Here is a 13,361-nt window from a genome sequence, read left to right as displayed (position 1 = left end):
TGCACACATTTTGGACACCCCCAATTTAATCTGTTCAATGCCGAATTGTAGAATTGTCAATTGAGCTAAAGCAAAGTAGTATCTTTCGATTGAAATGCATCAAAAAGAATATTCCAGAATAAATCAAATTCTCGATATGAGCTGATTGTGTTCTAGGAATTTTACCAATGTATGCATTCTAACGCTTCCCTTCTTGAACAAACTGATTTCATTAAAATTTTGTCTAAATACCATTATTTTCGCACAGGGAACTAGTCAAACAAATGCGTAGCAATCTTTCCTTCATGCAAACAGGGCGAGAATCAGCAGCGGTATTGATTTTAGTTCAGAAATCATAAAAATGTCGTCAGGAGAATCGAAAATTTGTTGGGGTCCAAATCAAGTTACCCTAGTAGTAGTATTGTTCAATTTCTAGTACGATCGAGGGGATCTTGGAGGTTGATAATTCTCCTGTATTATCTGGGTGATGTGTGAACTGAATAGAAAACATAGCTCAGCAAAAGCTCTCAACTAATAGCTATGAAAGTTCATTTACATTAAAATTAAATTAAATTGAGAATAACTAAATATAGGCCAATTTCCATAAGCAATAAGCATGTAAATAAAAATCCTTGAAGAATAAGTGAAACAACGCAGCATAAATCAACGTCATCCGTTGACAAGCAGAACTCTAATATAATTCGATTCAATAATATTGCTTCACTCGCATGATTCAATGAGTATAATATTTAAGGCCAATGAATGGTCTACATTGAATAAACGGTTTACTGGTCGCTCAAGAAGTATGCTTCCAATCGTTTTTTATTTAGTCCGCATTTTATCTGTCAAAGTTAACGATAAATCAAAAGGGTCATGGTGTCCTCTATCTTTTAATCGCAGTTCCCTCCCATATATCCGTAGATAACAGGCTGCTAAACTGAGTAGATTGTTTGTGAACTCATTTTGTACAGCCGGTCGACACACACACCCACGAACAGTATCAAAACATATTAATCTACGTGGGTATGATGTTGATTGAATACGATTACTCCAGTTCACTCAACTTTTCCCACGCGTCAGCTGTTACCTGGAATGTTTTAATCGATTAGCGTTAATTGAACGTTAATAGATAATGGCACTTTGCACTTTATCTACATTGTGGAGGGGTCTCTTCCCTTCAATTTGCTTGGGACAGGACAGAAAACAAACACCTTCAAATAATTACTAAGGAAATGCTTAGTTTTTCTTAATTGATGACTTGTGAGGGAAGTCAGATTTTTACTTTTTTTTTGGAAGAGATGTTTAATTTTGATATATATATATATATATATATATATATATATATATATAGTCAAGTTTGCCAGTTTAAGTTAAGTTTGATGGCAAACTTAACTATGTGTTTCAAAATTAAACATCTTTTCCAAAAAGGGAAATGCTTATAATAACAATAAGATGGAAGTTAGGACTAGTTCCAGCAAGAACGTACAGCCACAAAAGAATATTAATTAAGAATGTTTATGAAACCCACATCATATAATTAAACAAACGCAACCATTAACAATTACTGTCGAAGTAGTGTTATGTTTCTCCACGTGTGTCCAATGATCATCAATTAAAACTTATATGGATTCACTGCTGAGCCAGAAACACGTTACGTCTATGATTTAAAAAGTGTATAAACTTTTCACAATCTATTTTATTGCAGGTCATCGAGCGCACACGGTTTATGTCGGTGTCCACATACCGGGTTCATCGAGGCGCCACTCGCAAAGGCGTCGTCACAAGCATCACCAGCAGAGCAAGGACAGCGGCGACAAGAGCTCCGCCAGTACCGAGTCCGACCGACCAGGTAAATAGCAAAGTTTCCTTTTAGTCATCGGGCATGCACGCGTCGGCAATCGTCACGGATAATGAAATTACCCATTGACCAATGTGGATTCAAAATTCAACCGTGTCGTGTTGAGTGAAAACAGAAATCGTAATTGGCTTGTTTAATCGTAATTGAAGGTGACCTTTGTGCTAGAACGCTTTTGAACACTCGTTCGAATATCGATAGGGACGTGTCATCGTATACCATGAAAATCAATTATTGATCACTTCCTGTAATTTTCATCTAATTGACGACAATTATTCTCTTTTAATTCGTATCTTTCCTTTCTCTAAAAATTGCCCAACCAATAATTCCAACTAATAAAATAGCTATCCCTAAGCCTCACGTTGTCACACAGCGGAGAATCAGCGTCGTTGATGACGGGGAGACTTGTAAGATACCTTTTTGTTCTAGCTTTTTTCCATTTTCACTATTTTTTACACGTTTGTAGTTTTCAAGAGAATCGTTAGTTTCGAAGAATTTTAGCCATAGTGAAATATATTGTCTGATTTCTGCTGCCCACAAATCATTGCTTTTCCATTTGAAAACAAATAAAGCCAAATAACCTCACATTTCAACTCATATCTATTCGGAAGCATTTCAGTTGGAAAAAATTACAACCGAAACACCTTTCCGGTAATCGCTTATATTTGATTGAGATAGTTGTAGCAACACTAGCCATAGAAACATATTTACATTATAAAAATTAAATTAGGTACCAGAAAGGCAGGCTATGAAAAGCTGACTAAATTTTGGGAGGCAAAACGCGTTCGTGACGCTAACCTGTGATTCGTCTTCATATGCCTTCATGCACAGGGTGGCAATTGAATGTATGGTAAAAATTTTAACATCGAATTTAAACAATTCAAAAGTTTCATCTCCTCAAAAAAAATCCCATGCAATATATGAGCTATATTGGACTTCGTTAAGGGTTTGGCCGAAGCGGTCAAAGTTTGACTTTTTAAAAGACGAAAGTTTCCCGATTTTTTTTGACGCCCTATGTCTTAGAAATGCATAAAACGTCGAATTTTTATATGTCAAATGTCTTTAAAAAAATGTTTTAGAGATAACACCAGATCTCGACGTTTAATGCATTTCTAGGACATTTGGCAACCAAAACAAATAGGGTTTCTTACCCCATTCCCGGCCCAACATGCGACTTTTCCTGCATTTTATGGGCCGTCTAATACTGCAATGGGGTTCACTTCTGCTGAAAAAACGTTTATTTGATTTAAATTAACGAGGTGTAGCACGTATTTCAGTCACAGCGATTGCTTTTCCAGCATACTTAAATTCTATTCCCGGCATAAGCGATTTTTACTCAATCTCTCAACATCTTAATCTCTCATTCTCTCTCAAGACGGTACAAAATGCGACGTAAACAAAAATATGCACGTTCGACGACAACGTGATGCCAGATGATATTATTCATAATAATCTTTATTTGGTTGAGAAGATATATTCACTCATCCAAATTCCTTCCAAACTTGATCGGTACAATTGCTGATGAAGAATGTGTATAGCCGCCAGACGTTCTAAACACTCACGCTTCTCTAATGTGAAAGTGTACTATACACATGTAGAAGTGTTGGCTTGAGCAATGGATTGTGAGTTATTTGGCTATGCGTCCAATTTGGGAATCTCGAGCACGTTATGCTGCGAAGGCTGGGTTCGAGTCCCATCGAAGGAAAAGTGGTTACCTCCAATACATTTTTCAAATTAATATCTTCCACATAATGTACATATTCGCATATGGGTTTTCACAACATTGTAAATTCATGTCCAAGTCGGGTGGTTTAATCCCCGGAAATAGGCAATTAATTTTGATCGAACTAAAACAATTTTTTTTTTCACTTTTTGAAATCGAGAGAATTAGTAATAACAAGATAACGTCAACGTATTAGACAGTTTTCTTATTAACGATGAAGAATTATTTTCTTACTCCTCTTGGCAGCACGGTGCGGCTAGAAGTTCTTGGGCCGAGGTGATTTTTTGTTCGGTTTGAGGATACATTTTCAAATGTATCCTAATATGTTTATATATAAGTTCTAGTGATACGAACAAATAGAAAAGATTGAAGTGCGTGAGTTTAGCATTATGGTGTGGTGATCAACAGCTTCAAACGGTTTTCAGATAGGTGTTTATTTGATGATACCTTTTTGTAAAAGTGGAAAGAATCACTCCGGCTCAGTGGTGTGGTAACGAAGGGCGAATTTTTTAAATCTACATTTTTATTTTCTATAATTGGAACAACAGTAAGACGCGCGGCTACAAAGCAAGACTATGCTGAGGGTGGCTGGGTTCGATTCCCGGTGTCGGGCTAGGCAATTTTCGGATTGGAAATTGTCTCGACTTTTCTGGTTTCATCGTGCTAGCCTCATGATATACGAATGCAAAAATGGTAACCTGGCTTAGAAAACTCGCAGTTAATAACTGTGGAAGTGCTTAATGAACACTAAGCTGCGAGACGGCTCTATCCCAGTGTGGGGATGTAATGCCAATAAGAAGAAGAAGAAGAATTGGAACAATTAGGAGTAAAACAAATTGTTGAAAAATATTGAGTATTATGCGAGATAAATGGGAGACTTTTTAAAAATTGTCAATAATAAACCTACTGCTTCCAAACAGTTTAAATCATTAGTTTTCTGTGCAGTGGGCCGCGAATGGGGCCCATAGGCCCAAGTAGTGATTTACCTTATTTCGATTTTTCGAAATTTTCTTTGTTCTAAAGTCAATTTTTTCGAGTTGACATCAGATCTCGACGTTTCAGACATTTCTAAGACAGTTCAACGTAACAATTCTTAGTTCTCACTCCTCAATACTCATCATGAAATCAATACGTCATCATATAAGATAACCTTCGCGTAAGATAACCTTCGACATAGCTTTGTTTGTGTCGAAGATAATATATTGTTCTGATAAAAGCTTGTTGAGAGATGCGTTTGTCGGTAACAGGCTCAGTTGATTACAAAGTCATGCTCCCTATTTCTCATTCCTCATTGTGAAGAATAAGAAGCGCGAAGTAAGGAACGAGAAATGAAAAGAAAAAGAAAAGAGATTTTTCACTTCTCATTTCTCATACTTGATTTCCACTCTCATTCTCAATGCTTGTTATGAACTAGTGAGCCTAGTGAGCCTAGTGAGAAGTAAAAAGTAAGAAGCGAGATGATAGACAACTCACTTGTCACTCTTCATTTCTCACTTGTTATTTCTTTTTTCTAATTTCTCACTTCTTACAGTGAGATCGCTGGTGATAATAGATATTGAATCAATATGATTTAGTCAAAAAAAACTAATCATATAATATGGCCGACATAATAAAGTACCCAAAGGCGATTTTTGTGCTGAAAATTTTATCAAGGTTCAGATATATCTGGAATTTTTCCATACTGTATTCACAGGATAAAAAAAAATATTGCAATAAAATCATTTTTTTTTCTCTCATGAATATTGAATTTTAAATGATTTAGAAATTTAATGGGACATGTTCAGCGCATTTCAGTAATGCATGAAAATTGGTTCTAGTGCACCTTTACTCTAAAAGCTGTAGTTTTCAAAATACTTGAAAATCAGTCTTTTGCCAAGAATATCATAACAATCATGGATTAAAATCATACTATGCATTCTATTCATCCATTAATATTCAATTTTTATCATATCACTTTAATACACCTACAAACTTATGTTAAATAGTAATGGTTTCAACAATTAGTATGTACCGTGCTGTGCCCTTATTCAGTTCACCTGATACAATGAACTATGTCTAAGAACTCTAAAAATAGTATTTTGAAGCTGCAATTTCGCTACATAGTGTCATTTTCTATATGCAATTAAAAATAAAATATGTTGGGATGCATTCATAGACTTAGGTTTCATTAGTTAAACCAAACTTGAGCAATTCTGCGGTCCTAATTCCAATTATCTGAAATGGCATTGTTCCTAATTCCGTTCATTCGTGTTCCTAATTCCAATCACCCGAAAAACATCAGGAGATGACATCAGATATAATATCAGACAATTCATTCAGACATATCAGACATAATTTTTCTCACAAATAGGCCACAATAAAACGGGTTGTGCTGTTTGAAACTGTCCGTGTTCTTCAGAAGCTCTGTTTTAACATTGTCAAGCAACCACTTGACAATTCGTCATTCACCATCAACTAAAAAAAACTGCGTTTTCCCGGCATGAGCTGAAAAACGTTCTCATAACCATTTTGCGTAGAGTTGTAAACGGAGTTCCTTCCGGCCTGACTGCTTGCAGGATAGAATTTCTAAAGTTCATCATTCATATGGCTTCATTAATGTACGATGTACCTTTTCTTACTCATAGATTATATTCTCACAAATGGAATTTTCGGAATCCATCCTCCAGACCCATAGAACGGAATAAGGAGCAAATTGATTTAGATGTACCCTTATTCTGGTCAAGATATGTTTCACTTTTCAACATTTTATATCGGCAAAATACAAATAACGATAAGGTAATACACTACAATGTTACCTGTTATATTGCTTTGTTACAAATTCAGGGCAAATTTTCGCCTAAAAACGCTTAAATATTATGACAGACGTTCCTAGCAAGTGTGTTAATGAAAACAATCAAAATTGCGCCTGTAGTGACGACCAACAAATTTTGTTGAAATTTTCACTATTTATCGCTAAAAATGATGCTGCTTTTCATTTCATTTCATGCATACATAACCAAAGAAAAGTACAAAAATATGTGTCTGTTATTTTTATACAAAAATACTTCATTATTTATTATTTTGTCTTGCGTGAACGGAATTAGGCGCTCGCAAGGTACTCGATTGTTTTGCTGTTCGTATCGTAATACACAGTAAAAACGGACAAACAACAAATGTTGAAATAAGCCTGGTGGCGAATGACCTTGAAGATTGCAAAACACTCAAAATTATTTTTATGACTTCCATTTGTTTACTTGTAAAAATCATTATTTTCCCTTCTTTTTATACTCTTACCTCTCACAGATTATAATAATGAGTACCGTCGTTCGGGGTGATATTGGGCCTAGGGGGTAAGATTGGGCCAAAAACGAAAAATGTTTCCACCCTGAATATCTCAGAAACTGTTACGCACAGGGCCGGGTTTAGCCGCAAGGGGGCCCCGGGACCAACAGCTTCTGGGGGCCCCAAAATGTACAAAAAATGTTAGTTTCGGCCCCCTCTAAATCCGGCCCTGATGCATCTTGATGAAAACATAAAATTGTTCGAAAGATTATTAATATTCACATTTCCTTTTGTTAAGTATCCTGACTAGAAATTTAGTAATGTATTTCATTGTAAGCCAATATCTTGATTAAGATACCAAGGTTGAATTATATATGAAACTTGAATTCTTAAGGTGATTATAGAATAAAGCCAGAAATCGGCCATTTTGTAAACCAAAACCAATATTTTTTTCAAACGCACGAGATGAAAGAACCATAACGCGTATGGGGCTGAAATAATTGCTTAGTTGGGCTGAACAATCATAATTTGAGTTTCGGCACTGTACGAAACCTATTAGGGGAAATGTTCCGATCTCCATCTCACTGTACATATATCCATCTCATCGCTAAACAAAGAAATACGCACCAAATTTGTCGCTTCTTTTTGTCAACATGCGTGCTCACTGCTGAAAAAAATCATAAAAATAATAAACAAATCAAATTCCTTACCATACCATGGGATGGAAATAGGAGCTATGAGATGAAGTGGCGAACCGTTCCCCTACTACAGATTTTTTTTTTTTTTTTACAAGGGAGAATGCATTTACACGCTAACCCAGTACACGTGCATTGTAGTTGCCAAACTACCACACGGAAGTGTACTGGAGTGTCGGACTCGACCATACCGGTAATACCGACTAAACTCCCTTGGGCTCCACCATCGTTTCCCCCAGGAACTACCTCGCAGTACTACTTCTGGGGGGATGGCAGTACTAAGCGTACTCGCTCATTATCGCTCACACAGGCACTCGTCCCACGCGAGACTGACTTGGGTGCTCGCACACCATTCACTCCATTTGAGTCTTACTTGGATGCTCTCCCGGGCGCTCCGCTGCCATGCCTCGAGGTGTCAATAGCGGTAACTGCCTGGGCCTTCAGATATTACGCTACGACACTCCTGCCTCAGCACGAGCAGATCAATCACACCACTGCCGAAGCAGACCACACGCTACCCTGCCGAAGCAGGGACACTCCCCATGCACCACATGTGCACAACTGTAGGTGTGTGGGTACAACCCACTGCTACCCTGCCGCCGAAGCAGCTTCTCCAAAGACCATTCGCTCCATGTGACCCTTTTTCGGGTGCTCACTCTAACACTCCACTGCAATGCCTCGAGGTGTCGATGGGATACCTCGACTCCTACCTCAGCATGTGCAGTCCATACTCAGACTTCTGCTGCGCTTCGAGGTGACAATAGCGGCGGCGACACGCTATGACACTCCTGCCTCAGCACAACCAGATCACTCACTCCCTGCCGAAGCAGCTCACGCGCTACCCTACCGAAGTAGGGACACTCCCCAACTCACTCTAACACTCCACTGCCATGCCTCGAGGTGTCGATAGCGGTATGTATGGACGAATCAACGATACTACGCTACGACACTCCTACCTTAGCATGTGCAGTCCATACTCAGACTTCTGCTGCGCTTCGAGGTGACAATAGCGGTGACGCGCTATGACACTCCTGCCTCAGCACAAACAGATCACTCACTCCCTGCCGAAGCAGCTCACGCGCTACCCTACCGAAGTAGGGACACGCCCCATGCCCAATTGGCACTCCCTGGGCTTGTGCTTTTGAAGCGGCACACAGTCGCTTTGATAGAGTCTGATTACGGGCACTTGTGGTTTTTTGGGAGGGATTTTAGCAGAGCCCACTGCTAAATCCCACCACGCCCTAGGCAGTTCTCCCTCACTCGCAGACAGCTGGGGAGGGGTCGTCAAGCCCTTGGACATGGTCCATGCTGTCCCTGCTGTCCCTGCTGCCCCCCCTACCACAGATTTGGGCTATTGGAAATGTACAGGGGTTAGACAAAAAGCACATAACATATGTGTAACTCGGGAAGCAAAAGTTGTACCCATATAACACTTTGAATTTGTTATACGGAACATCGAAACGTCAAAGGATAGTATAACAGTACTTGATCTAACAAGGGGTCACGCGACTGATGTTGAATACGATTCACTTTGAAATGGGAAATCCATTCGCGTGCTACGGACCAATAATTGTTGAAATAATGTTGATCGTTACACCCAACCAGAGATTGCAACATTTTATTGCAATCTCGCATTAATTCCGCGCACAGTTTGCCATAATTTGCGACATATGCACAGATTGCATAAAGTAAACGGCAGGCCCTTGCATTAGGTCCCCGGTCACGAGAAAATAAGAACTGGTTATGTGTTTGTGTCTACATTAAATCTAATTTTACACTCCCATCGAGGAGTGAAATGCTGTATACTTCGACAACCTCAGCAACCTTACAAAAAAGTTCGGCTAAAGACGGGTCTTGAACCTGGACCCTCCACACTTGGCGTAACTCGACTGACTAGCTAACCATCTGGATGATCCAGATCCATCCAGATGAGGAAAGTCGCGACCAAAGGCTGTCATAATCCACGTTTCATGCTATGTGGATGTGATAATCATAATATAATGTCAAGTGGAAGGGTAACAGGGATAGCAATGAATGATACGAGTGGAATAAGCTCCATACAAATTTGTGTCCTTTTCCGTCATCAAATGAAATCGATATCAAAAGCATCGACAATAGAGTAAATATTGCTTCCAATGTATGATGAAATTTTCATTTAATTTTCTCTATTTAGTGATTTTTGCGCATCATTGACAAACATTGATGGGTCCCTCGTCATCCTTTCGAAAAAACCGAAGACTGCTTATATAAAGATTCGTCTCAAATGTAGAACAGTTCTAAGTGATATAATTTTCTACACATGTTGAAAATATGTAGATTTTTGCCATGCTGACATAAAAATATTAAATCATTTTCAGAGGAATTTAGTTTTTGTTATAATCAACCGGTTATAATGGATAAAAGTTAAAGATAGTTTAAAAATCGCCTGAAAATAGCAGCTCACCCTGCAAATAAATCCAATTTGACTTCATCATTAATAGGAGAGGGCTGTTTTGGATGCAATCCGTAATTTTTCAAAACATGCAAAAAAAATATGTTTTAAAAATAAATTCCGTTATTCATCGGGTATAGATCTTGCTCTTTGTAGTCTTGTAAAAAAGTGTTTTAATTTTCTGATCATACACTGTTAGAACGTTAGCCGTGAAATACGAAGGCGCATCATCAGTGGAAGTCGGGCCTACTACGGGCTCCAGAAGAAACTGCGGTCGAAAAAGATTCGCCACCGCACCAAATGTGTCATGTACAAGACGCTTATAAGACCGGTTGTCCTCTACGGACATGAAACATGGACAATGCTCGAGGAGGACTTGCAAGCACTCGGAGTATTTGAGAGACGGGTGCTTAGGACCATCTTTGGCGGTGTGCAAGAAGACGGTGTGTGGCGGCGAAGAATGAACCATGAGCTCGCCCAACTCTACGGCGAACCCAGTATCCAGAAGGTAGCTAAAGCCGGAAGGGTACGATGGGCAGGACATGTTGCAAGAATGCCGGACAGCAACCCTGCAAAGATGGTGTTCGCTTCCGATCCGGCAGGTACGAGACGGCGTGGAGCGCAGCGAGCGAGATGGGCAGACCAGGTGCAGAACGACTTGGCGAGCGTGGGGCGTATCCGAGGATGGAGAGATGCAGCCTCGAACCGTGTATTGTGGCGTCAAATTGTTGATCCAGTGTTATCTGTTTAGATGTTAACTAAATAAATGAAAAAAAAAAATGAAATGAACACTGTTAGAAAAAAGTACCTAATATTAGGTACTTTTCACTCAAATCGGGGGTTCAGTGTGGGAACCCAAAATTAAGTATTTTTTTTCTTGAAATTAAGTTAAATTCACTCAATATTAAGTAAAATATAGTTAATTTTAAATACAACTAACCAAAAGTTAGGTAAATTTTACTCAACTTTTGAAAACATGGGATTACCCAACGTTGGGTTCCCACACTTTAATGCCCTTGTTGAGTGGTTTTGCTCTTCATTTTATGACAACAAAGGGAAGAGGGAGGGAGATGCAAGAGAAAAAAAGTACCTAAAATTAGGTACTTTTTCCTAACCGTGTATGGCATTTTTTTACACTTGAAAATGACAGAACGACGTTCCTTTTCTTCGTTATAACAGTTTTGGCTCATCAAAAGGGGTCAATTTTTGGATTGGATTTTGTTCGAAAATCCACTTATGTTATGTGCAAAAAGGTTGAGATAGGTTAAATTATGTCGAAATTCAAATCATCGTAACTTTGCGTACAATAACCCGATTTTGATAAAGTTAGGACCATCAGAACCGGACGCTTTTCTAGTATACTGCCCCCCTGCAAAACCTAAGATTGGTCCTTGGCCACCGTAGATGTTCCGGGTTTTCCGAAGGTATGTTCAAAATGCATTATTTCTACTGCTTGTCATTTTATGTGACGTTTACTTTCATCATGCTTTCTCCAAAAACTAGAACTAATATGCCGGCCAATCGTGGCTGTAGATCGAGAATCCATCAAAACTACGCAGAGATATGGCCATTTTCGTAAAAACGGTTCCTGGAACATGATGAAATGATAACAGATCGGAAAAATGCAAATATGTGTATCTATGTTCACGGCTTTGCGAGACGATGATTACAGAAACATTTTCAGAGTGATAGTGTCCACTGCCTCCCTTATAGCAGGTTCCAAGGGTCTTCCAGGAGGGGCCGGTTTTGGCACCATCTGGAACTATGCATATATGGGTGTCAAAATTCATGTTTTCCCAAGACGATGAATATAGGATCTTTATTAAAGATACATTATGGTGACTGTAAGACTCTCTGGCCAATTTGTAACAGGTTCCGGGTGTTCTGCGAAAGTGACATTTTTTCAGGGTGTATGGACAATCTCATACCGATTTTATGAAAATGGTTATATCTTTGCGTATACCAAACGAATTTTCGATCTCCAGGGAGAGTATAAAACATGATGGCAGTAAACGTCAGATAAAACGACAAGCTGAAGAAAAAATGCATTTTTAACATATCCTTGGAAAACCCGGAACATCTCCGGTGGCCAAGGGCCAATCTGAGGTTTTGCATGGGGACAGTATACTAGAAGAGTTTCCGCGTCCGAAGGTCCCGGTTTCATCGAAATCGGATTATTCTACGCAAAGTTATGCTGATTTGAACTTCGACAAAATTTTGCCTATCTTAACCTTTTTGTCTAACCCCTGTATGTAGATAAACGTGTGGTGAATTTGAAACTCACCACGGGCTTCACCTTAAAAGATTTGATCGTTGGCCTTTCTCATCAAAAAATATTACGGTCAACTTTACCGAAGAACGCATAATTTGACACTTCCTACTATTTTGGTAATTAAAAAACCACCTAACGGAAATAGATGTGATTTGCGTTAACCTATTCGGCCAAACGACATTTTCGGCCGTTTGTTAATGACATGACATTTTCGGTCTAATGGTTTGTTAGGCCGAATGGCACATTCCTCCAAACAACTATTGGCTGAATTTTCCCGTAGAATCTGAGAAGAATATCACGTGGAGAATTTTCATAGAAATTCCGAAAAACTTTTCGATGCAATTCTGAGCAATTTTCTTCGCAATAAATTCACTCTGAAAATAAACGATATTTCCGCGGAAATTTAAAATAAAATTTTGTACAATTTTTCTTGAATACTCCGAATATTTTTTCTTGGGATTTGCTCGGTATCTTTGATATTATTATCAAAAAATCAGTGCCTCTGCCAGCTTAATTCTAAAAAAGGTCTATTGGGGATTCATACATTTAATAAAAAAAATGTTCTTTACACCCGATGGAAGATTTTCGTTCACCCATGACTTGAAAAAGGAGATAACATTCTTATCCATGATGGATATTTCAGAGATACTGTTTTTTAAATAAAATTCTAATGGAAACACAGTACATATTTGAAATTTAAAAACCCACAATAACCACCAAGCGGTGATCATGCCACCACCGAGAATCGAACTCACCATCACCGAGTTGGCAGTCCTACGTCTTTGCTCACATGTCTAACTGGAGACCCAAAAAATTTGGCAAACCAAATCACGCTAGATAAAGCTATTTTCTTGAGATATCTGCTAAAAAATCCGGTATAAATAGTTATATGACTTTCTAATAATCGACAGAAAAAATAAATAGAGAGAGACTTTCTATTGGACATCCGACGTTTTCGAAAAACAGGTATAAAATTGCAAGATTCATTAGCATTGAACAATACGCACAAATTCGTAGACTACATGCCTGGAGACTATTATATGAGAGTCGCATTACTGGCATGCAAGGACATTTGTATAACAACCTATCAGCATATGATCAATTTTTATACAAATTCTGTAGGTTCTTGTGTAGAGTTATAAAAA

At 38.5% G+C, this 13,361-nt stretch overlaps 1 protein-coding gene across 21 annotated transcripts in view; it reads left to right on the top strand.

The window, feature by feature from the left end:
* Window positions 1-13,361, top strand: part of LOC134213320 (electroneutral sodium bicarbonate exchanger 1) — a 171,861-nt gene that overhangs the window by 110,273 nt on the left and 48,227 nt on the right. For 14 of the 21 annotated variants that reach the window (XR_009979435.1, XM_062692286.1, XM_062692283.1 and 11 more), the window contains 2 exons: window positions 1,685-1,828; window positions 2,179-2,241. Coding sequence is in view for 20 of the 21 variants with exons in the window: in XM_062692286.1 (XP_062548270.1) it covers window positions 1,685-1,828; window positions 2,179-2,241 (207 nt within the window). In the remaining variant the exon portion in view is untranslated. The remainder of the gene's footprint in view (window positions 1-1,684; window positions 1,829-2,178; window positions 2,242-13,361) is intronic. The other 7 variants (XM_062692298.1, XM_062692297.1, XM_062692285.1 and 4 more) reach the window with 1 other exon arrangement.

This window comes from Armigeres subalbatus, chromosome 2, assembly GCF_024139115.2.
Source record: "Armigeres subalbatus isolate Guangzhou_Male chromosome 2, GZ_Asu_2, whole genome shotgun sequence".
Classification (NCBI taxonomy): domain Eukaryota; kingdom Metazoa; phylum Arthropoda; class Insecta; order Diptera; family Culicidae; genus Armigeres; species Armigeres subalbatus.
This window is presented reverse-complemented; position numbering and strand designations above follow the sequence as displayed.